This window comes from Oryctolagus cuniculus, chromosome 20, assembly GCF_964237555.1.
Source record: "Oryctolagus cuniculus chromosome 20, mOryCun1.1, whole genome shotgun sequence".
Lineage (NCBI taxonomy): Eukaryota > Metazoa > Chordata > Mammalia > Lagomorpha > Leporidae > Oryctolagus > Oryctolagus cuniculus.
Genome location: NC_091451.1, coordinates 38,871,832 through 38,893,702, shown reverse-complemented (window position 1 = coordinate 38,893,702; position 21,871 = coordinate 38,871,832). Strand labels below are relative to the sequence as shown.

Sequence of the window (21,871 nt, the reverse complement as noted above, 5' to 3'; positions counted from 1 at the left end):
GGGCGTGGGAGGGGAGGATCTTAGAGGAGGATTCTGGTGGATTCTAGAACTCGGACAGACCAGTCTGACTAGAGTCCTCCAGACAGGGCTGGAGAGGTGGCCAGGGCCAGATCCCACAGGCCCCATGGGTACCGGGAGGGGTTTGAACTTAAAGGCAATAGGGAGCCATGAAGGAGCAAGGGGAGGGTGGCCATGGGCTCTGCCGCCTGTATGCTGTGTGACCTCTGGCAAGTTACTGCACCTCTCTGGGCCTGGGCGCTCCATCTCGGTTGCTCTTCCCGCCCAGGTGGACGTGGAGCCCCTGTCCCTCAGCCTGGCTCTCCTGCTCTCAGCACTCACCCTCTCACTGCTTGTTCATCTCCCAGGCGGCAGCGGCCTGCCTAGAATAGTTCATGGAAAATCACTGGAAAGGGAAAGGTTAAAACCGGCCATTGACGGCGTGAAGAACCACAAGAGGGGTCGGTGCGGTGGTGCAGCAGGCTGAGCCACGGCCTGCAATGCTGGCTCCCTGTTGAGCACTGGTTCGAGTCCCGGCTGCTCTTCTTCTGATCCAGCTCTCTGCTAATGCGCCGGGGGAAGCAGCAGCAGAGGACCCGAGTGTCTGAGGCCCTGCCACCCACGTGCAGACCCAGCAGGATCCCGGCTCCTGGCCCCTGGCCCAGCCCCAGTGTTGCAGCCACCTGGAGGGTGGGCCAGCAGGTGGAGGATCTTTCTCTCCGCCTGTCTCTCTCTCTGTTGTTCTGCCTGCCAGCCACTCTTTAGGTGAATGATTTGGTTTTTTGTTTCTAAGTGGAGATTTTTAGAAAGCATAGGAGTGAGAGATATTTACGGGAGGGAGTTTCATTGCTTCATTCTTTATTTTTTTTAAAGATTTTATTTATTTATTTGAAAGTCAGAGTTAGAGAGAGAGAGAGAGAGAGAGAGAGAGAGAGAGGTCTTCCATCCACTGGTTTACTCCCCAGATGGCCGCAATGGCCGGAGCTGCGTGGATCTGAAGCCAGGAGCCAGGAGCTTCCTCCAGGTCTCCCATGTGGGTGCAGGGGCCCAAGGACTTGGGCCATCTTCTACTGCTTTCCCAGCCACAGCAGAGAGCTGGATTGGAAGAGGAGCAGCTGGGACTGGAACCGGCACCCTTATGGGATGTTGGCCCTGCAGGCGGCGGCCTTACCTGCTTCGCCGCTGCGCCGGCCCCATTATTTATTCTTTTTTAAAAATTGTATTTATTTGAAAGGTAGAGAGACAGGGAGAGATGGTCTCTCGGAGCTTTACCCCCCAAATCCCAACAGACAGGTCTGGGCCAGGGTGAAGTGGGGGGCTGGGAACTCTGTCCAGGGCTCCCGGGGGGCGGCAGGGACCCAAGTGTGGAGTCATCACTTGCTCCTGGGCCGTGCGTTCGCAGGAGCCGGAATCGGCAGGGAGACGGCTCCGACCCGGCACCAGGATATGGGACGCAGGTGTTCCTAGAAGCGGCTCCACCACTGTGCCCCATGCCGGTCCCCACCCACCCTCATTCCGAGCATATGAGGATGTGCCCCCCGGCCCCCACCCGTGCTCCCTGAAGTCCTCCCCTGTGCCGGGCCCCACTCTGGGCGCTGGGAAAGATGCCAAGACAAAGCCTCTCTTCCGAGACTGCACCTTGTAGAGGCAAAAATAACCGTGCCAACGGCCAGGCAGCAGCTTTGGAGGGGCAGGGGCCGTCAGGAGCCCTGTGGCAGGGTCTGGGGCAGGCGGGGCTGGGATGGCTTCCAGGAGGAGGTGAGACGTAAAGTGGCCTGGGGAAGAGAGGGAGGGGCGAGAGGGAAGGCCTTCCCCAGCCCCACCCACCCGAGTCCTGCATGTGGAGCACTGCCCGCTCCGTCTGCCCGCTGGGCTGGCTGGGGCGCCGCTCCGCTCAGCTCACCGCAGAGGCCCGGGTGATGAGAGCTGGTGCCCCGGCTGCTCGCTCTCGCAGGATTGCAAACCAGGAAGGCGCCCAGCACGCAGGAGCACCAGGGCAATGCTCTCCTTGCGCTGCTCACCGCCCAACCACGTCCCGCCCCGGGGCTACTTGCTCCATCTGGAGGCCAAAGACCCGAATTCACATCCTGGCTCAGCCGCTTGGCCTGCTGTGCGACCTCAGACAGGCCGCTTGCCCGCCTGAGCTGCAGCTTCCTCCCGGAGGGGGGAGTGGAGAGAGCAGGGCGTCAGGGCTCATGGTGGGCACGGGGGCACCACGGCCTGCAAGCCGCGTTCCGGTGCCCGTGAGGGAGTTGCCGCGGCAGGGGGCCGCCATGGCCCTAAGTCTCTCACACATTCACGCATGCACCTGCTCATGCCGCCCTGGACACCCGCCCCGTGCCAGGCTCCCTCTCTTGGGCTCTGTGAGTTCAGCGTTTCGTGCATGACAGAATTGCAGGAAGTTCACGCCGTGGCCAGCGAGGCTGGACAGCAGATGGTGCCAGAGTCTTCCCCAGAAGCACCCGCAGGGTGCTTGAGACACCCTCATGGATGCCCTAGGCCAGGCTGCCACTTTGTGGCCTCCCAAGAGCCGCAGCAGCTCCTGAGCCATGAGCGGGGCCGGCCAGAACCTCAGCCCCAGAGTGGGGGTGGGAGCAAAGGTGGGCGTGCCCAGCGCCTTTCAGCAGGGGTCTCGTGAGGGAGCCCCTTCCAGGGTTTTCCTGTGACCCCTGTCTGGCCAGCTTCCTATGTGGAGAGCAGGACTCAGATCAGACCCAAGCTCCAAGGCTGGAGACCAAGTGGGGCGCGCTCAGAGCAGGAGCCAGTGGTCGCAGGGAGGGGCCCACAGGAAAACCAGAGCCCGTGAACTATAGGAACTGGCCAGAGGCAGGGGCCGAGAGCCTCGGGAGTCTCACGTGGGTGACGCATGCGACCATCAGCCTGATTCTTGGGAATCCCAAAGGTTAGGGTCTGTGAGACGCCAAGAATTGGTTCCCATTTTTGAATAAAGCATTTTTGGTGATTCCAGCAGCTCAACACACGCATCACAGAAACTCCTGGGGAACTGCGGTTCGTGGGGCGGGGCGGGGCTCCCGCCCCTCTCTCCCAACCCCCAGCATCCCTGGTGACTGGGTGGGCAGGGTCCCCAGCCAGGGTGACTCTTGGGGCGGAGAGCGTGTGGCAGTTGAACAAGTGCGCAGGTGAATCAGACAGCTGGTGCATGCGAGTAACAGACAGCCTCAACCGTCGCTGGCGCCATTACCAGGGTTTACTTCTCTCTCCTGGGCCCGTGGGCTGGCCGAGGACCCGACGGTGCTGGGGCTCCCAGCTGCAGGCTGGTGTGCCTGTCTGCTCAGAGCCAAGCTCTGCAGGATAGTGTTTCAAGCCTCTGCTGAGGTCACAATCCACTGACATCTTATTGGTCAAAACAGGTCACATGGCCAAGCTGGAGTCAAGAGAGGGGGCGTGGCGAGTCAGGAGGAGGACCCTGGGACTGCTAATGCAGGCTACTGTATGGGATTGGGGGTGGGGTCACCTCTTTTTTTTTAATTTTATTTTTAGACAGGTAGAGTTAGTGAGAGAGAGACAGAGAGAAAGGTCTTCCTTCTGTTGGTTCACCCCCCAAATGGCCACTACAGCCGGCACAAGCCAGGAGCCAGGTGCTTTCTCCTGGTCTCCCATGCGGGTGCAGGGCCCAAGGACCTGGGCCATCCTCCACTGCCTTCCCGGGCCACAACAGAGAGCAGGATTGGAAGAGGAGCAACCAGGACAGAACCAGCACCCCAACCGGGACTAGAACCTGGGGTGCCGGCGCCGCAGGCAGAGGATTAGCCAAGTGAGCCGCGGCACCGGCCGGGGGTCACCTCTTTACTGCTCGTCCTCGCTGGGACTGTGGTCGTCCCCCTTAGAAGCATGGCTTCGTGCACAGTTGGCTCCCACACCTGCAGATTCAGCCAACCATGCATAGAAAAGAGTCAGTGTTCTGGTTCCAGTCCCGGCTGCTCATCTTCCGATCCAGCTCCCTGCTAATGGCCTGGGAGGGCAGTGGAGGATGGCCCAAGTGCTTGGGCCCTGCACCCATGTGGGAGACCTCGATGAAGCTCCTGGTTTTGGATCAGCCCAGCTCTGGCCATTTGGGGAGTGAACTAGGGATGGAAGACCTCTCTCTCTCTCTCTCTCTCTCTCTCTCTCTCTCTCTCTAACTCTGCCTCTCAAATAAATAAATTAAATCTTTAAAAATATCCATGTCCCACATTGGTGTGCTTGATTCAGTCAGCCGGGGTCCTGACTGCAGTCTCCTGTCAGTGCCGAGCCTGGAGGCAGCAGCGAAGACTCCAGGAACCAAGTTCCTGCCACCACGGGAGACCTGAGTCGAGTTCCTGGTCCCCTGGTTTGGCTTTTGAGGGCATTTGGGGAAGGAGCCGGTGGATGGAAGAACTCTATCCTTTCTCTTTCTCTGCTTCTCAAATTCCAAAGAATGCATTTGTATTGAAAACATACAGACTTCTCTTTCTAGGTACTGTTTCCTAAATAAGATGGTCTAATGGCTAGTTACACAGCAAGCACGGTGTGTCAGCTATTCTCAGTAATCCAGACATGATCTAAGGTCTCCAGGAGGGTGTCTGGGCTCGGTGCACCTGTTGTTCTATAAGGGACTTGGGCCTACAGGGCCTACACAGAGTTCACGGGAGGTTCTGGACACAACCCGCACAGGTACCAAGGGAAAACTGTGTTTCCTTTCATGCTTCTTATTCATAATTTTTATTAAATTAATATTTTTGAGATACACACATATATATAGAGAGCTCCTTTTTTTTTAAAGGTTTATTTATTTATTTGAAAGGTAGAGTTACAGAGAAGCACAGGCAGAGAGAGAGAGAAAGAGAGAAAGGGAAAGAGAGATAGATCCTCCATCTGCTGGTTCACTCCCCAAGTCCAAAGCCAGGAGCCAAGAGTTTCTTCCAGGTTTCCCACATGGGTGCAGGGGCCCAAGAACCTGAACCATCTTCCACTGCTTTCTCAGGAGCATTAGCTGGGAGCTGGATTGGAAGTGGAGCAGCTGGGACTCGAACTGGCTCCCAAATGTGATCCAGCACTGCAGGTGGTGGCTTTACGCGCTATGCCACAGCGCTGGCCCCAGGGAGCTCCCTCTACTGGTTCACTCCCCAAATGCCTGCCATGGTCCAGGCTGGGAATTCAGCCCAAACCTCCCATGTGGGTGTGGCAGGGACGCAACTACTCCAGCCAGCACCAGTTGCCTCCCAAGGTCTGCACTGGCAGGGAGCTGAAATCTGAAGTGGAGCTTGGACTCACATGCAGGCAATTCCACTAGTGTCGCAACACCCAGGCCAAACGCCCGCCCCGGGTTTTATTTTTTAAACCCTCTGCTTTTTTTTCCCACTTAACTTTACACTCTATAAATCTGTTGGCTTACATGAAACATTTTTATAAATTTTTTATTTACAAATATTTTGTAAATATTTTACATTAAATATTAAACATATTAATAGCTGCAGAATCATACGATCAGGCAGTGCTGACAACATTTCCTGAACTCCTCCTCTGGGACGTGTAGATTTTTCCAGTCTGGACTTCTAGGGAAAACGAACGTGACTCACGTCTTTGTCCAGAAATCTATCAGCACCTGTCCTGGGCATTCTTGCTTCTGCCTGGCCAGCACCAGGGCCCCCCTCCGTCTGGTTTCCCTTGGGGGAGCCATATCTCCCCTTCTCTCTATCCATGAAGTGTGTGTGGCACCCACCCTGGACACGGAGGACGTCCACCAGCCACGAATGATTCCCCGGGCCTGGCCAATCAGAGCATGGGATCCCCTTAGTTACAGAGAAGAGCTCCGGAATGGACCTGGTGCCTGGGGCTGGCCAGCACATGGTGACGTGGCTAAGAGGCACGTGCCGCACGGTGATCCACGCAGAGGGACCCTGGGACTTGCTCCGCAGCGGCTGTCTCTCTGCCTCGGCTTCAGGGGATCGGGCAGGAGGTGCTGGCCGCTGTCTGGTTGGTGCCGAGCCTGAGAATAAAGCCGAGGGCTAGGTGAGCGGATGGAGCCCAAAGACAAGATATGCCATCGGCTCCCGATGCAGCAGGGGCTCAAGCGAGAGGCCCCTGTCTTTCCAGTGGGAGCAGCCCAGGCATTGCTGCTTTAGCCTAGGTCAAGCGAGTTGGCCTCTGCCACGTGGAACCACATAGCTTGGGTTTTATTAAGTTCCCGAGCCAGAGTCACTCAGCCGGGGGCCATCAACATTTTAAGGCTTTTGAGACCTCGTATCTGATTGCTTTCCAGAGTGTGTGTGCAAAGAGGGCGCTGGGCTGCAGAGCCCCAGACCTCCAGCTCACACTTTTTATCAAGGGGCAAAAATTATATGGTTGAAGTAACTGTCATGTGTACAGCTTGCTTTGTTTGGTGATTTGCTGGATACGAGCAGTTGCTGTCGTGTGTGTGTGTGTGTGTTTTCTTTGTAAGAACTCTTCCAATAACAAAAATACTGATCCCTTTTCAATTCTCCACCATTTCCTGCAGCTTGTTACTGTTAGCAATTTTTATGTGTTCTGCAGTTGACGCCTTGTCCATCTTTACGCCGTCAAAGAGCTTTTGGCTGCCACTTCGGTTGCTTCTCTTTTTCCAAAGCCCTCCCCTAAGAAAGACAGGGAGATACAGACCACACCAGCCTTGTGCTGATTTCTAGATGCCCAGGAATTCTCACTCCACGATCTCACAGTTGTCTGCCTTGGAGCCACCTGGGGAGCTTGGAAAAAATCCAGATTCCTAGGCCCTGCCCTAAAATCAGAATCTCTAAGCATCAAACCCTGGCTGTCTCTATTTTTTTAAAGCAACTATCACAGATGATTTTATTTTGTTTTATTTTTAAAGATTTATTTATATATTTGAAAGTCAGAGTTACACACACACACACACACAGAGGTCTTCCCTCTACTGGTTCACTCCTCAATTGGCCGCAACAGCCAGAACTGAGCTGATCTGAAGCCAGGAGCCAGGAGCTTCTTCTGGGTCTCCCAGGTGGGTGTAGGGGCCCAAGGACTTGGGCCATCTTCTACTGCTTTCCCAGGCCATAGCAGAGAGCTGGATCGGAAGTGGAGCAGCCAGGTCTTGAACCGGCGCCTATATGGGATACTGGCACTGCAGTCCAGGGCATTAACCTGCTGTGCCACAGCGCCGGCCCCTATCACAGATGATTTTAATAAACACTAAGGTTTAAACGTCACCACTCAGCCTGGGAAAAGCAGCGGAAGATGGCCCAAGTGCTTTAGCCCCTGCACCAGGTGGGAGACCAGAAAGAAGCTCCTGGCTCCTGACTTTGGCCTGGCTCAGCCCTGGCTGTTGCGGCCACTTGGGGAGTGAACCAGTGATGGAAGACCTCTCTCTCTCTCTGACTTTCAAATAGATGGATATTTTTTAAAGCTACCACTCTGAGGGATTGGGCTATCCCACGGTATGTGGTCTGGGGACCGGACAGTGCTGGGCTTGTCCCCAGCACCAGCCACACCCTGAGCGCCCGGCTTCTCCAGCAGGGTCTGAAGGAGGAACGTCTCCATCTGAAGTTGCGCCAAGCCGGGCCTCGCTGGCCGGTAATGAGCCCTCGGCCTCCGCAGTGCCCCAGCCCTGGCCCTTGGTGTCTGGGCTCCTGGGGTGCAGCTGGGAGGACATTTCACGAGACACCCGAGGACTTTTGTCCTCCAAATTCACTCAGCAGCCTCTCTCGGCTGCCGCAGAGCCCAGGGGAAAGTGAGGCCCAAGGGAGCTTCCTGTCTGGCAAAACATGAGGGCGGGACAAAGCCAAGCCTTCAAGTGCACAGCCGTGCTGCTAAGGCCCTGTGCCTGCTGTGTGCATCTTAGGGCCCCAGCCCCCCACAGGGGAAGCGGGGAGCTCCCAACAGACCCAGCTGCCATCAGGGAAGGCAGCTCGCTGGCCCAGCCACTGCCGCCCCAGGCCTCTGTTCCAACTGTCCTCCTCCCCAGCGCCCTGCCAAGGCACAGCAGGTGCACGGCAGGCAGGCACGAGGGGACAGAGGGACACAGAGCCCCGGCAGGCCCAGCCTCGAAGCCAGAGAAATGCATCCTGGACCCAGGAGGCCGTGCTGTGTCTGGTGACTCCCAGGAGGTGACGTGGGCGGAGCCACGCTCCCAGAACCCAGGGCCCACCCCGTTTCAGCAGGGGGAACTGGTGGTCGAGACCGAGCTGTACCCAGCCTGCGCGGGGGGCTGGGGGGAGGGTCTGCCATTGTTCTAAAGCGGCCGTTCTCAACGTGTGCTCCCTGGCCCAGCAGCACCAGTGTCACCTGGGACTTGGAAACCACACACGTTGGTCTGCTCGGACACTCTGGAAGTGACCCAGCTCGTGTGGCCATGAGACCTGGCTGCACAGTCACTGGGACCACCCCTGCCTGAGGCTCTGCCCAGGGAAGGTGGATGGGTGGGGACTTCAGCTCTCCTGGGAGACAGCAGGCCAAACAGGGCCTGAGGGCGCTCCCCGTGCCTGGCCTCTGGGCCTGTCTCAACCCCACGTGGGCCTCAGCCACCTTCTGTTTGCCCAGCGGGAAGTCTCTCCCTCCAGGTTCCCTCAGGAGAGCAGGCCCCCCTCGCCTCCTTCCTCAAGTTCAGCTTCCTAATCAATGCCCAAACCCCCGCCCCCTCTGAGCCTCTGCCCCGCCCCCTCGGTATTATTGACAGAATCTCTGCACCTTTCAAGTTCGTTTGCTGCTGTTCACAGCTCCATAGCTGCTCTTTATCTTATTTTTTTAAATATGTATTTATTTTAGTTGAAAATAAAGTTACAGAGGGAGATAGATAGATAGATAGATAGATAGATAGATAGATAATCTTCACTCCCCAAATGGCTACAACAGCCAGGACTGGACCAGGTTGAAGCCAGGAGCCTGGAACTCCATCTGGGTCTCCCACGTGGGCAGCAGGGGTCCAAGGCTTCGGGCCATCTTCTGCTGCTTTCCCAGGCTGTTAGCTGGGAGCTGGATTGGAAGTGGAGCAGCTGGGACGTGAACCGGTGTCCGTGTGGGTTTGCCAGTGCTGCAGGTGGCAGCTCTACCTGCTGCGCCACAGCGCCATGCTCTTGGCTTCAAGCCCTTACCTGAGTAAGCTGCAGATGTCACCCACATGCCACAACAGAGCCAGGCCACGCTGCCCGCCGTGTAGACCAGGCTCCTCTGATGCTGACCTGTGGACGCCAGGCTGGAGGAGGGCCCCCTCACAGGTGCTCTCACCCAATTTTACAGGCAGGAAAACCAGCCGAGCCCAGAGAGGCCTCCCCGATGGAGCCATTCCTCTCCAGCGGCCCGGAGGCCCTCGGGTGGTCAGAAGGCCCGGCTTGGTCTTCAGCCTCTGAAACAGGTCACTGGACGCCTTCTAGATTCCACGCCCCGGATGCCTGCCCAGTGTGTGTGGGGGCTGGGGGCTCCTTGCCGGGTGCCCCTGACTCGTGTGTCCCACAGCCCGGATCCTGGGATTTAGGAGTGTGTGGTCTCACCTGGGACCCAGGGCGCTCCCCTCCTCCCTGCTGCTTCAGTCCTGGGCAAGCCCCACCTTGACCGCTGCTGATAGCCCCAGGGCAGGGAGCAAGACCCCCTCAGTCCCAGCCCTCTCGCTGCCCCCTCTCCCACCCCCTGGGGACGGAGATGGCGCAGCAAGCAGGCCGAGGGAGGCGCTGAGGAGCTGGCTGTGTTGCTGCAGAGCCCGCGAGGCCGCGCCCGCTCAGCAGGGGCTGGAGCGCCTCGAGGTCTGGGCGCTGGGAAACGGGGCTCTGGGAGTTGGGTGCTGGCTGCCCGCGCCCCTCCTAAAGGACCTGGGGGAACTTCCGGGCCTGTGGCTCTTGAGGCTGTCCTCCGACCAGCACTCTCTGGGTTCCGCGAGCAGCGAGAGGATTCTCACCGTCTCCATCTTGTCCAATATAAATTCCTGCGGGGGAAAGTCGGTCTCTGTCAGCCACAGCGCTCTGGGCCCTGGACGCCGCGGCCCAGGGATCGAGCCCCCATCCATGGTTGACCTGCGTCTGCTTTAAGTGGCACGGGGTGCGTGGCACAGGACATGGTGTCAATGCCACAGGCTGAGTGGCTTGCAGCCCACAGTGGTAGAGCCGGGTGCCCAGGAGTTTAGATCCACCCCGAATGTGGCTTCCTGGCCCTTTTCACTCTTCCTCCAAGAAGCTCACCCTGACTGCCCAGAGATCACTTATTTCCCAAGGACCAGGCGAGCCTTCATCTCCTCCCACTTCCACCTCTTTAGCCGAGTGCATTGGTGGTTTCTGAGTGACTGACAGATGTCGGCCCAGAGGCCTGATGCGGTAGTTGTGGGAGACCCTCGGGACCTTATGACATCACCATGCACTGTCTTCCTTTTTCGTAGGAGAAAGTTGAAGCGAACACCCGGGGCTGGTTAGACATACATGGCCTCGCCCATCCCCTGTGCAGTGTGGATGGGCTGATGCCAACTGTGTGGACTTCAGTGTGACGGTGTCCCCAGAACTGTGTCACACAGTGTGCCGTTCCTCAGAAAGCTAAACACAGACGCACCCTATAACCAGGCACCCACTCCCGAGTCCGTGTCCAAGGGAAATGAGTCCGTCCTTGGAGAGACAGCTGTCCTGCTTACTGCAGGGCTGGTCTCAACAGCCAAGACCCGGAAACAGCCGCCATGGCTGCCACGGCCGCCCGCTGATTTACGAACAGAGAAAATGCGGTGCGCGAGCACCCTGGACAAAGGGTGACGTCTCATTGTTTGCAGCAACATGGATGGAACCGGGGGTTGATATGTTAAGAGAAAGAAGCCAAGCACAAGAGGCCATCATCACCTGGTCTCACTCCCGTCTGGAGTCTAAAACATGGGTTATCTTGGGCCCGGCGCTGTGGCATAGCTGGTAAACCTGCCACAGTCGACATTGACATCCCACAGGAGTGCGTGTCCTGGCGGCTCTATCTTCGATCCAGCTCCCTGCCAATGGCCTGGGACAAGCAGCAGCAGGTGACCCAAGTCTTTGGGCCCCTGCCACCCACATGGGAGACCTGATGAAGCTCCTGGCTTCAGCCTGGCCCAGCCAGCCCCAGCTGTTGTGGCCATTTGAGGAGTGAACCAATGGATGGAAGACCTCTCTCAATATTTCTCTCTCTGATTCTCCTTCTCTCTTTATAACTCTGACTTTCAAATAGATAAGTGTTTTTAAAAATAGGCGATCTCATAGAAATTAAAAATCTAATAGTGGTTACCAGAGACGGGAGACAAAGTGGGGAGGGAGGGACGGGGACAGGTGGGCTGGTGCATAGTTAGTTCATAGCTGTCTAGGAGTAAGAAGCTCAAGGGTGCGACTGCACGGGGGGAAGGGTGCCTGCAGATAATGCGCACTTCATGAAACCTAGAAGATAGGATTTGGGATGCTTTCACTGGAGAGAAATGCTACATGCCTGAAAGGATAGAGCATTTAGTACGACTGGATATGACACAACAGATATAGGTAGCAGAACATCACATTAGTGGCTGGTGTTGTGGCGTAGCGGGAAAAGCTGCCGCCTGTGATGTCAGCATCCCATATGGGCTCCAGTTTATGTCCCAGCTGCTCCGCTTCTGATCCAGCTCCCTGCTAATGCACCTGGGAAAAGCAGTGGGAGACCCAGAAGAAGCTCCTGGCTCCCGGCTTCCCTGGCCGCTGTGGCCATTTGGGGAGTGAACCAGTGGATGGAGCGCCATTCTCTCTGTCTCTCCCTCTTTATCTGTAACTCTGCCTTTCAAATAAATAAATATATTTTTAAAAAAATCACATTATTCCCCCATAAATATGTACTATTTTAATTTATATATATCTCAAGATTTTTTTAAATCATTATTTCAAATTCTGAAGTCAAACAAAAAAGAAATAAAAAATTCCTGCAAAGTTTTCGCAGTGAACACAGCAGTGCCATGTAAGAGGAGACGCTCGGCTGACTGGAATGGATTGAGAGTCCAGAGTAGACTTTTGTGTCATGGCCGATTGGCTTCTGACAAAGGTACTAAGACAGTGCAACAGGCAAACAACAGTTTGTGCAACAAACAGCATCCGTGCAACCACCTGACCTTGCACGAAAGAAGGAAGTAGGGTCCCTGCTTCCCTCCAAAAATCCACTGAAACAGACCCCAGGCCTAACATGTGGAGCTACATGTAGAACTTCTGCAAGAAAACATTGGTGTGAATGTTCACGACCTTGGATTAGGCACGGCTTTCTTAGGACATCGGAGTCCAAGCAAACAAAAACAAGCAAAGGCCAAATGTTGGATTTCATCAGAACCATAACCGGCTGTGCTCAAAGGGTACCCTTAAAGAGACAGGCATCGTGGAACAGAGGTGAAGCCGGGGCCTGCGAAACCCGCAGCCCACATTGGAGTCCTGGAACGGATGCCTGCCTCGGCTCTGACCCGAGAGGCCGCAGCCGGTGGCTCTAGCACTCGGGTCCCTGCTGGGCCTGGGGGAGACCTGGATGGAGGTCCCAGCTCTGGCTCAGCCTGGCCCGGCCCTGGCTGCTGTGGGCAGAGGGGAGTGAATGAGTGAATGGGAGATGTGTCTCCCTCCCTCTCTCTGTCACACTGCTTTTCAATAACAAACACACTTGTAAAAGGGAAACCATCGAGAAATAAATAAGCTAACCCCAGAGTGGGAGGAAACACTGTGAAAACAGGTGTTTGGTGACAGAGAACTATTCAGAGCATCAAACAACCATAAAAAGACAAATTCTCCCACTTTAGGATGGGGCCAAGGCTTGTGTGGGCATCTCTCCAGAGAGGAGATGCAGCCGGCCGGCAAGCACATGGGACACCCTCCACGCCACCAGCCATGGGGAATGTGGGTCCATGCCACAGTGGGGTGCCACTGCACTGGGGTGGCTAAACCACAAGACAGACAACGCCAAGTGCTGACCGGATGCGGAGCCATTAGAACCCTCGCGCCGCGATGGGGGGATGTGAGTGTGTCAGCCACTTTGGGAAACAGGCTGGCAGTTCCTGAAAACGTTGCACACAGATGTCACGTGGCTCTACCGTCCCCCCCCCCCAGGTGTGTTCCCAAGAGAACTGAGAGCATGTGTCTGCACAAAAACCCGCACGGAAATGTTCACAGCGGCACTCCCGACTGCCTCCACGTGTGCCCACCAGGTGGTATGTGTCTGCACCAGGAAACATCACTCAGCCCTCAAAAAGAACAAAACACCCATTCGCTCTACAACGCGGATGCACCTTGCAAACGCACTACATACAAGAGAAACTAGATGCAAGGTCCATCTTTTGGGGGTGGTGAGAGTAGTGATGAGTAGTGATGCCTGCAATTCTGACTACACTGGGTGCGCACATTGAAAGGGTAAATTTCATGGTGTGTGAATTACACCTCAGGGAAGTTACTGTTTTAAGAGCACGCATGCTCTGTTGCCACCTGAAGCCGTTGTTAAGGACTGAGCAGAGTCTGGTCCTGGTGGGGACAGTGAAGAGGGGACGCGCGGCGGCCTCGGCCGGGCATCGGAAGTTTAAGTGTAGGACCCTGAGCCGAAGGCTCCTCAGCCCCTGACACGCCCCCTCCAGGTGCACACGTGGTCGATGTGTGCCTGTTTGCAGGTGTGTCTATTTCATGCACACGTGGAAATGCACGTTATGAAAATGCTGTGCTTGGATTTCAAAATTCTTTGGCACCAAACTAAACATATTTAAAAACTTTTTAACTTCTTAAAAAATTTGTTTGCTTAGTCCAGAGGCAGAGAGATGGCAGCGGGGACCGGGGGTGAGGGGACAGAGAGACACACAGAGATCTTCCATCTGCTGGTCGACTCCCCCAATGTTTGCAGTGGCTGGGACCAGACTGGGACAGAGCCAGGAGCCAGCAACTCAATCCGGGTCTCCCTGCTCAAGCCATCGCTGCTGTCTCCCAGGGTCTACACTGGCAGGGCAGCTGGGGCAGGACTGAAACCCAGGCGCTCAGTCTGGGATGCAGGCATCGCAACAGCTTCTAACCACGAGGCCAAACGCTTACCCGAAAATCAGTGGACCTTCAACTGCATCTTCCACCTTCAGTAGTACTGTAGTTCACAACTTACATGGCACGTAGATGTGGGGTTGCAGGAGAAGACCCTCGGTGCCCCTACCACCCCAACATTCTCGCCTAGCGGTTGAGACTCACAGAGACCCCACGTAGCCACGGAGGAGGGGGTTGGTAAGACCCAGGACTGGCTCGGGCAGGCGCTGGCCCCGGGGCAGCAGGGGCTCCACGGACCCCGTCTGTGCTCACCTTGATCAGCTCAAGCTGGGAGAAGAGGCCCACGCTTTCGGGCTTGCGGTGGGGGCCGGGGTGGCACCGCCGGGCCATACTGTTGATGAGCAGCTGTGCTGTGCTGAGCTGCTGGCTCTGCTGGGGGAGGGGCGGAGGCTCAGCCCGCTCCCTGGGGTCCTGGGGCCCCGGCCTGGAGCCTGGCCTGGACTCCACAGCCCCAGGGGCTTGGGGGAGGGAGGCTGGGCTAACGCCCTTTGAAGGGTCGCCCTAGCTGGAGACAGCCATGGCCCTGGCCTGGGGGTGTGGAGGGACCCCATGTTCCTCACTTGGGCAGCACTGGGCCTGGACTTCAGGCCTCCAGGGCCATGGTCAGCTGTGGCAGCCTTGACTCTCTGCTTAGAAAGGCCTGGAAGGGACTCTCCGAATGTGGCCATTTTAGCCCTGCTCAGCCCTGTGGTTGGCGGTCAGCTGCCTCCAGACCCCAGCCCTTGTGTCTTCCAGACTCGGAGCCACAGGGCCCGGCCAGCCGGGGCTTCAGAAGGTCCCACAGTCAGTCAGTGACCGCAGCCCGCCTCGGGGGAGCGTGCCCAGCACAGCTCTGCCCCTGGCCTTGGTCCCCGTGTGCTCCCTGCAGTCCCTGAGGCCAGAAGAGCAGACGGTGCCTTGGGTGTGCTGAGACCCAGGCCGGGGCCGGCACAGGGCAGCACGTATGTCTGCCCGTGGACTTGGGCCGAGACGTGTTCCTTCTGAGCCTCACGTCCCCACCTGCGGGATGGCTGTGGGGAGAACCCGGGCCAGGAGTGCCGCCTCCGCTCAGCCCGGTGCTGAGTGCAGCCGGAACGGATCAGAGACAGTCATGAGGACGACAGAGTGCAGAGCGGCCCTGCGCGGAGTTCCCTCCCTGCCAGCACAGATACTGGACAAGGGCGGCTCAGCCCCCAGCAGTGCGGGGCCCCGGCACCGGTCCTGCGGATCCCTGCTTGGTCCTTCCCTCTTGGCCTCAGTCCTCCCATCTGTAAAGGGGATCTGCCCCACCTCAGAGAGCCCTCTAGAAACCCACCAGCTGGAGAGTGAGTCCTGTGTGTGTGTGTGTGTGTGTGTGCCTCTGTGTACCTGTGCCTTTATGTGTGTGTGTGCCTGTGTTTACCTGCGTCTTTATGTGTGTGTGTCTGTGGGGTGTGTGTGTGCATGTCTGCCTCTGTGTTTACCTGTGTCTTTATGTGTGTGTGTGCCTGTGTTTACCTGTGTCTTTATATTTGTGTGTGCCTCTGTGTTTACCTGTGTCTTTGTGTCTTTGTGTGTCCAGGTGTGTGTCTGTGTCTTCACATCTGTGTCTTTACGTGTGTGTGTGTGGGTTGTGTCTATGTCTTCATGTGTGCCTGTGTCTTTACATGTCAGTTGTGTGTCTGTATGTGTGTACCAGTGTGTTGTGTGTCATGTCTGTGTGTCCATGTGTATATGTGTCATCATGTGTGCCTGTGTCTTTACCTGTGTTTGTTGTGTGTCTTGCATTTATGTCTGTGTGTCCATGTGTACTTGTGTCTCTACATGTGTGTCTGATGTGTGTGTGTATGTGTGTCTAAGTATATGTGTGCCATCATGCGTATGTCTTTATGTGTGGGTCTTTTGTATGTATGTATGTGGTACATGTGTATGTGTGTGTCTGTGTTCATTTGTATTTGTGTCTCTACGTGTGTGTTTGTTGTGTGTCTGTATATGTGTCCATGTGTTTCTGTGTCTTTTCTACATGTATCGGTTGTGTGTCTGTCTGTATGTATATGTGTGTCTGTTGTGTGTCTCTCTGTGTGTCTGTGTGTATTTGTGTCATCATGTGTGTCTGTGTCTTTACATGTGTTTATTGTATGTTTGTATTTCTGTCTGTGTGTCCGTGTCTACTTGGTCTTTACACGTGTGTCTGTTGTGTGTCCAAGTGTATCTGTGCCATCAGTGTATGTCTTTACATGTGTGTCTGTTGTGTGTATGTGTGTGTCTATGTGTGCCTGTGTCTTTACATGTGTGTGTCTGGTGTATGCTTCTGTCTGTTTGTGTGTCCATGTATATCTGTGTTTTTCCGTGTGTGTCTGTGTCTACATGTGTGTGTCTACATGTGTGTGTCTGTGTCTGTGTGTGATGGGAGTGAGGACAGCTAGGAGGCAGCAGTCCCCAGCTTTCACCCTGCCCTGAGCCAGCAGCCTGGACTCACGAGGTGGCTCTGGGTGTGTGTCTGTGTCTACATGTCTGTGTCTACATGTGTGTGTCTGGGTGTGTGTCCGTGTCTGTGTCTACATGTGTGTGTCTATCTGGTGTGCGTCTGTGTCTGTGTGTGATGGGAGTGAGGACAGCTAGGAGGCAGCAGTCCCCAGCCTCCGCCCCGCCCCGAGCCAGCAGCCTGGACTCACGAGGTGGCTCTGGGTGTGCGTCTGCGGGTCGCAGTCAGCGTCTCCCCGGCAGGCGGTGCCGCGCCCCAGCCGTCGGCACTGCGCGTGCTTGCGGTGACACTTCTTCTGCAGCTGGCAAAGCCGGATCTTGAGGCTCTGCAGGCAGAGGGGCGTGGTCTTGGGGAGCAAACCCCGCAGGGCATGGTCCTGCGCTGGGGCCGGGGCCGGGAGCCCACTGCCCGCGGTGACTGAAGGCAGCGCGAGAGGCAGAAGGGGCCCGTCCCACCGACTGGCTCCTCGGCACAGCCAGAGCACGAGGCCCGTGCCCCTCCAGCCTCAGGGGCCGCCGGGCTGCAGCGGGTCTGCGTGGCTCAGGCCGGCACCCTGCCCTGGGCGGGCCCTCGGGCAGAGAGTCGGGGATCGCAGGGTGTGTGCAGGTCCCTTGCCTCTCTGAGGGGGCCTTTGCTGCTGTTGGCATTGGAGAACAGCACGGCAGGGCTCAGGTGCAAAACTCCAAGGGGCCCCGAGAGGCTCGGTCGTAATTGGGCAGGATTTCCATGCAATGTTTTTAAATCATCGAAGTGTGTGAAGAAAATTCCATGAGGACTAAATCAGAGTTTGAAGAGAAAATGGGATCCGACCCCACAGGTGCACAGTCCCCTCACTGGGCCTCCCCTCGCCCTGGGCCTGGAGCTGCCGGTTTAGAAAAGCAACAGAGTGATGTAGGTGCGCAGCGCCGCCACTAGAGGGCAGAGATTCTCCACCTCTTCCACGTGGCCCCGCGGGACCAGGATAGGATCCTGGCAATTCTGGTGGCTGCCTGGAATTGCCCAGGTGGGTTCCTCTGCCCGGAAGCCCCTCCCACCCCTACTGGAGACCAATTAGCTTGCAGCCCCCATTTCCCAGAAGAGGAAACTGAGGCACAGAGAGGACACAAACCAGTCATGGGCCGGGCAGTGGCTGAGCTGGGGTCTGAACCCCAGTCTGTCTGGACCCAGCCTCGGGGCTTCTCCACAGCACCAGCTGAGCCCAGGAATCAGCCAGCTGAAGGCGCGCACCAGCGGGGCTCCGGAGAGGCGACCCCAGCCAGACCTCGGAGGGGTAGCCCGGTGTGCAGAGGAGAGGACCCGCTCCAGCTCCCGGGAGCCGGGGGAACACCAGGCTTCGGGCGGTGCTTACCGGCATGAGAGCCCTGTGGCTGTCTTCCAGGGACTGCAGCCTCTGGTGCATGTCCTGGTTCATCTGGGAGAAGGCCTGCAGCCGTGCCTGGACGTCCTGCCTGGCTGACAGCAGCTGCCCGTAGTGTTCGACCAAGGCTTTTACCAGCGCCGTCTCGGGCTCCCCCGGGGCCTTGCAGCCTGGGGAGACGGGGCCGCGGGCATGGGTGGACAGCTCCGTGGTGGGGGACGCTACCAGCACGGGTAACAGTAGACTAGCATAGAAATTAGGATAGGACACAACATAAACCCCGATAAAAACCCCGTAAAACAAAACAAGCAAATCTGATTCAGAAGCCCCCGTACTCTTGGTTAATAACAGCAAAACCGGACCCAAAGCTAAAGACGAACGAAGTGCAATCATCCCTGAGATGCACGGGGTGTGGCCCAGGGCCCCTCGGATGCCAAGGGGCTCATGTCCCCCCGAGACGGCGGGGAGATCTGCACGGAAGTCACGCAATGTCTCTGCACACTGTGCATCATGGCTCGGCGACCCATCTTCCTAACGCAGCGGGAGCACCGTGAGACCAGTCCTTCCCCGGACTCGTGCAGGGGGTGGCGAGGAGCAAGGTCCACCTGCAGCTGGGGAAGCCGCAGACCCAGAGAGGCAGCGGAAGTGAGAATCAGAGGCCGGGCGCTTACTGGGTGACAGCTAAAGCCCGGGCCGTGCTCCGTGCTTATAGAAGGCGACTTCACCTAGTCCACCTGTTCCCATTGTGCAGGTAAAGAAACCGAGCCCCGGAGACTCGCCGAGGCCAGGCCCTCAGCCACGGTGAGGGCGGGCCCTGCCCCAGGCAGTCCAACTCAGCACCGGGCCCTTCTCCACCACAGGGGAGTCGGCCTCTGTGGAGCCCCATTCTGCAGGTGAGTAGCTGGAGGCCACAGGGCCCCAGAGGGGGAGGCTGGGCTTGTACCTACCCGTGGGGATTTTCCCAAGCACCTGGATCAGGTAGTCTTCAAACACCTTGTGCTTCTCCACTTCTCTTTCCAGCTTCCGCTGCCTGTAGAGCCAGACGGGAGGGTGGGCAGGGCGTTGCGAGGCCCTCTCTTGGGGTCTCCTGCCCACACCTGCGCCGGGCTGGCCCCTACACCTTATCAGGTGGCCACTGAGCGAGCAGTCTCTCCACCCCCATGTTACTGGACAGCAAACTGAGCCCGAAACAGGAGGAGGGCTTGGGGGAAAGTGAAGGTCAGGCCTTCCTGGTGCCAGGAATCGGCACCTATCCTGGCGGCCGGGCAGGTGGCGGCCGAGGCCCCTCCCAGGAGAGACACTCCTCCTCCTGGGGGTGCCCCTGGCCGGTGCTTCACCTCTCGGCCCTGGGCTGTCCACACAGGGGGTGCCCAGCACTCAGCAGCACTCAGGCTGAGCTCAGGGCCTCCACCCAGCCCCACACGTGGCTCTCGGAGCAGTTCACAGGCGAGACCCTCGGGCACCTGCTCCAGGCCAGCCAAGGAGAACACGAAGGGCAGAGGGTGGAGAGGGCCTGGGCTGGCCACCCGGCTGAGCCCACGCACCACCCTGGCACCGACAGCGGCTGCCGAGGGGGTCTCTGGGGGACCACTGAGTGAGCCGGGCCAGGCGCTCAGCCTCCCTGGAGCCCGTTTTCTCATCTGTTCAGTCCTGAAAAATGCAGGGAAATCATCTTTTCCATGCGGACACGGGCCCTGGGAGTCCCTGTGGTGCAAACCTCATCAGGCCCAGACATCGCCTGAGGACGTGACGCGAGGGCGGGGACTTGGCTGTGTAGCTCTGCTCACGGGCGCATGCCTTGTGGGTGGCCTGAAAGTTGGGGCATCCCTGGGTGGCATGAGGGCCAAAGGTCTCCACCTGGAGCCGGGGCACCAGGGCTGGCCTTGCAGCCGTGGTTAAACCACCTCTTGCAACACCCACAGCCCAGAGCGGAGAGCCGGTTCCAGTCCTGGCTGCTCCACTTCCAACCCAGCTTCCTGCTAACACTCCTGGGAAAGCAGCAGAAGCCGGCCCAGGCGCCTGGGCCCCTGCACCCGTGTGGGAGACCCAGATGGAGCTCCAGGCTCTGAGCTTCAGCCTGACCCAGTCCTGACTGTTGTGGGCATTTGGGGAGCGAACCAGCAGGTGGAAGATCTCTCTGTCTCTCCCCTCTGTCACTCTGCCTTTTAAATAAAGGAGTTTTTTAGGTTTTGGATTTTGTCGTTGTTTTAAGGAACCAGGGCACCGACCTCGCAGACTGACTTCAGGGGGCGGGGTGGGGGTAGCACGGGGAGGCCCCTCGCACCGCTCCCCACGGTATGTAGACTCAGCCTGCAAAGTCGGGCTGAGGACCAAGGACACGGCCTCGCCTGTCATCCCTCCCCAGGCCCCACAACGGCATCTCCCCTGCCTGGGCCTCCCGTGGGCTCAGTCTCAGTGGGGCTGGGGCGGGGACACAGCACTGTCAGGGACGGCTCGTACTTAGCCCGCAGCTGGCAGAGTTCCTGCGCCAGCGCCTGCAGCTCCTCGTCCTCATTGCCGGGGTGGCTGCGGGCAGCTCCCCAGCCTGCGTCCATGGCCGCCGGCTCTGTCCCTCACTGGCGGGGGGCCAGGCAGGAGGGTCGCAGCTCCCAGAGCAATCACAGCAGCCGCCTCCTCTTCGAAGCCTCGGGAAAGTCCTCCAGAGCCGGGGCTCGCGTTCCCACTGCACAGAGAGACAGAGGCTCAGAGCGGGCTGTGGCCAGCTCAAGGTCAAACAGCAGGACTGCGTTTGAACTTGGGGCTCATGAAATCCAAAGTCTGGGGTCTGTGCGCGGCACCCCTAATTCTCAGGGAACCCCATATGCTGTTCCGTAGCGGCCTCAGTGCCCTTGCTGTCCCGTCACTGGTGTGGCCTGGTCACCACCGAGTCTCATCCTGGGCACCAGGATGCAGGGGGCCTTCCACCAGGGATACCGGGAAGGGGTCACAGGTCAGAGCCGGGGATCATAGGTAAGAGCCAGGGGTCATAGGTCAGAGCTGGGGCTCACTCAGAGCCCAGCCCACACTGGGAAGAGCTCCTGTTCTCATCTCTCTCTCTCTCTCTCTCTCTCTCTCTTTCTCTCTGCCCACCTGCCCATCCACGCGGGCATGCACTCATTGATCCAACATCGCGTCCTCTGGGCGGAGGGCGCAGGTGCAGAGTATGCAACAGAGACCCTTAGAACAAGTTCAAGGTCAAGCCAGGAGGGTGGTCCCGTGAGCAGGCAGCTTCAACACAGCCTTGCAAACAGTTCTCAGCCCGCTCGCCCAGGGCCGGCTCTGGTTACGCCAGTGTAGCCTTCCTTGGCCGGCTGCGGGGCCAGCCCAGCACGTAGGGCATGGCAGAGAGGAGGCGCGGGCTGTGTGCTCAGTCTTTCCAGTCCGAGCACCAAACACGGACGCATGAAGGCCACCAGGGGAGGGGACCACGCGACTCACCTGCGGCTCCAGGAGCACCATGCCAAGGCCAGGCAGTGACATCACAATGCTGCCTTCTGTCCTCATCCTGGGACCCCCACACAGGACCCCCGGTGGTTGGAGGACTAGATCCTCGGTGCACCTGTGACCCATCTCCCCAATCTCCTGTTCATTTCCCGACACGGGGAGAAGGGGCCGGGTCACCAGGGGAGGCTGGGTTCGCAGTGCCCTTTCTTTCAAAGCCGGTCATCTGCAGTCGGCAGGAGGCAGGGGGTCAGCCCACAGTGAGGCACAGACAGAGGCAGGAACCTGGGGTGGGAGCTGGAATGGGGATTGAACCCTGGACGAGGGCTGGGGCCGGGCAGGACCAGGAGTGGGGGAGAAGCTAGGACAGGGCGAGGACTGGGGCAGCAACAGCAGAAACCCGGGCCGGGGTGACGGTGGGGCCAGGCCTGTGGCTGGGGCTGGGGCTCGGTGACTTCAATCTCCAAGGCTGGTCTGGTTCTTGGCCGAGGCTGGGCAGGGCCAGAGGGCTGGGGTTCTGTGAGTCTGGACCACCCTCCCCCAACAGCCCAGTCCTCAGGGCTCACTGCCCGGCACCGGCCCTGGTGCTGGGGTCGGAGTGGGTCCCCAAGGGCTCATGTCCTCCTTGCACCAGGGCATTGGGTCACAGGGGCTGCCCTCGGA

General features: G+C 58.0%; 1 protein-coding gene across 5 annotated transcripts; it reads right to left on the bottom strand.

Annotated features, from left to right (window-relative positions):
* Window positions 1-2,948: 2,948 nt before the first annotated feature.
* On the bottom strand, window positions 2,949-21,338 carry CCDC197 (coiled-coil domain containing 197). 5 transcript variants are annotated; one of them, XM_070065565.1, is made up of 7 exons: window positions 20,858-21,199; window positions 20,228-20,450; window positions 18,715-18,797; window positions 17,759-17,937; window positions 16,601-16,735; window positions 14,220-14,336; window positions 2,949-3,382 (listed from the first exon to the last, which is right to left on the bottom strand). In XM_070065565.1, the coding sequence occupies exons 2-7, from the start codon at window positions 20,320-20,322 to the stop codon at window positions 3,353-3,355; spliced, it is 639 nt and encodes a 212-aa protein (XP_069921666.1). In that variant the 5' UTR covers window positions 20,323-20,450; window positions 20,858-21,199; the 3' UTR covers window positions 2,949-3,352. The 5 variants fall into 5 exon arrangements, with proteins under 5 accessions (XP_069921666.1, XP_069921664.1, XP_069921663.1 ...); XM_070065562.1 differs by lacking the exons at window positions 2,949-3,382; window positions 20,858-21,199 and adding exons at window positions 8,680-9,883; window positions 21,206-21,338; XM_070065561.1 differs by lacking the exon at window positions 2,949-3,382 and adding an exon at window positions 8,680-9,883.
* Window positions 21,339-21,871: the final 533 nt, after the last annotated feature.

Excerpts from the sequence above, each read along its gene's own strand:
- CCDC197 (XM_070065562.1), bottom strand. The coding sequence starts at position 20,322 with ATGGACGCAGGCTGGGGAGCTGCCCGCAGCCACCCCGGCAATGAGGAC. Across the intron at positions 16,736-17,758 it reads GCCACAGGGCTCTCATGCCG|AGCCTCAAGATCCGGCTTTG; the intron begins GTAAGCACCGCC and ends CTCTGCCTGCAG. Across the intron at positions 9,884-14,219 it reads CCCAGCTTGAGCTGATCAAG|GAATTTATATTGGACAAGAT; the intron begins GTGAGCACAGAC and ends TTTCCCCCGCAG.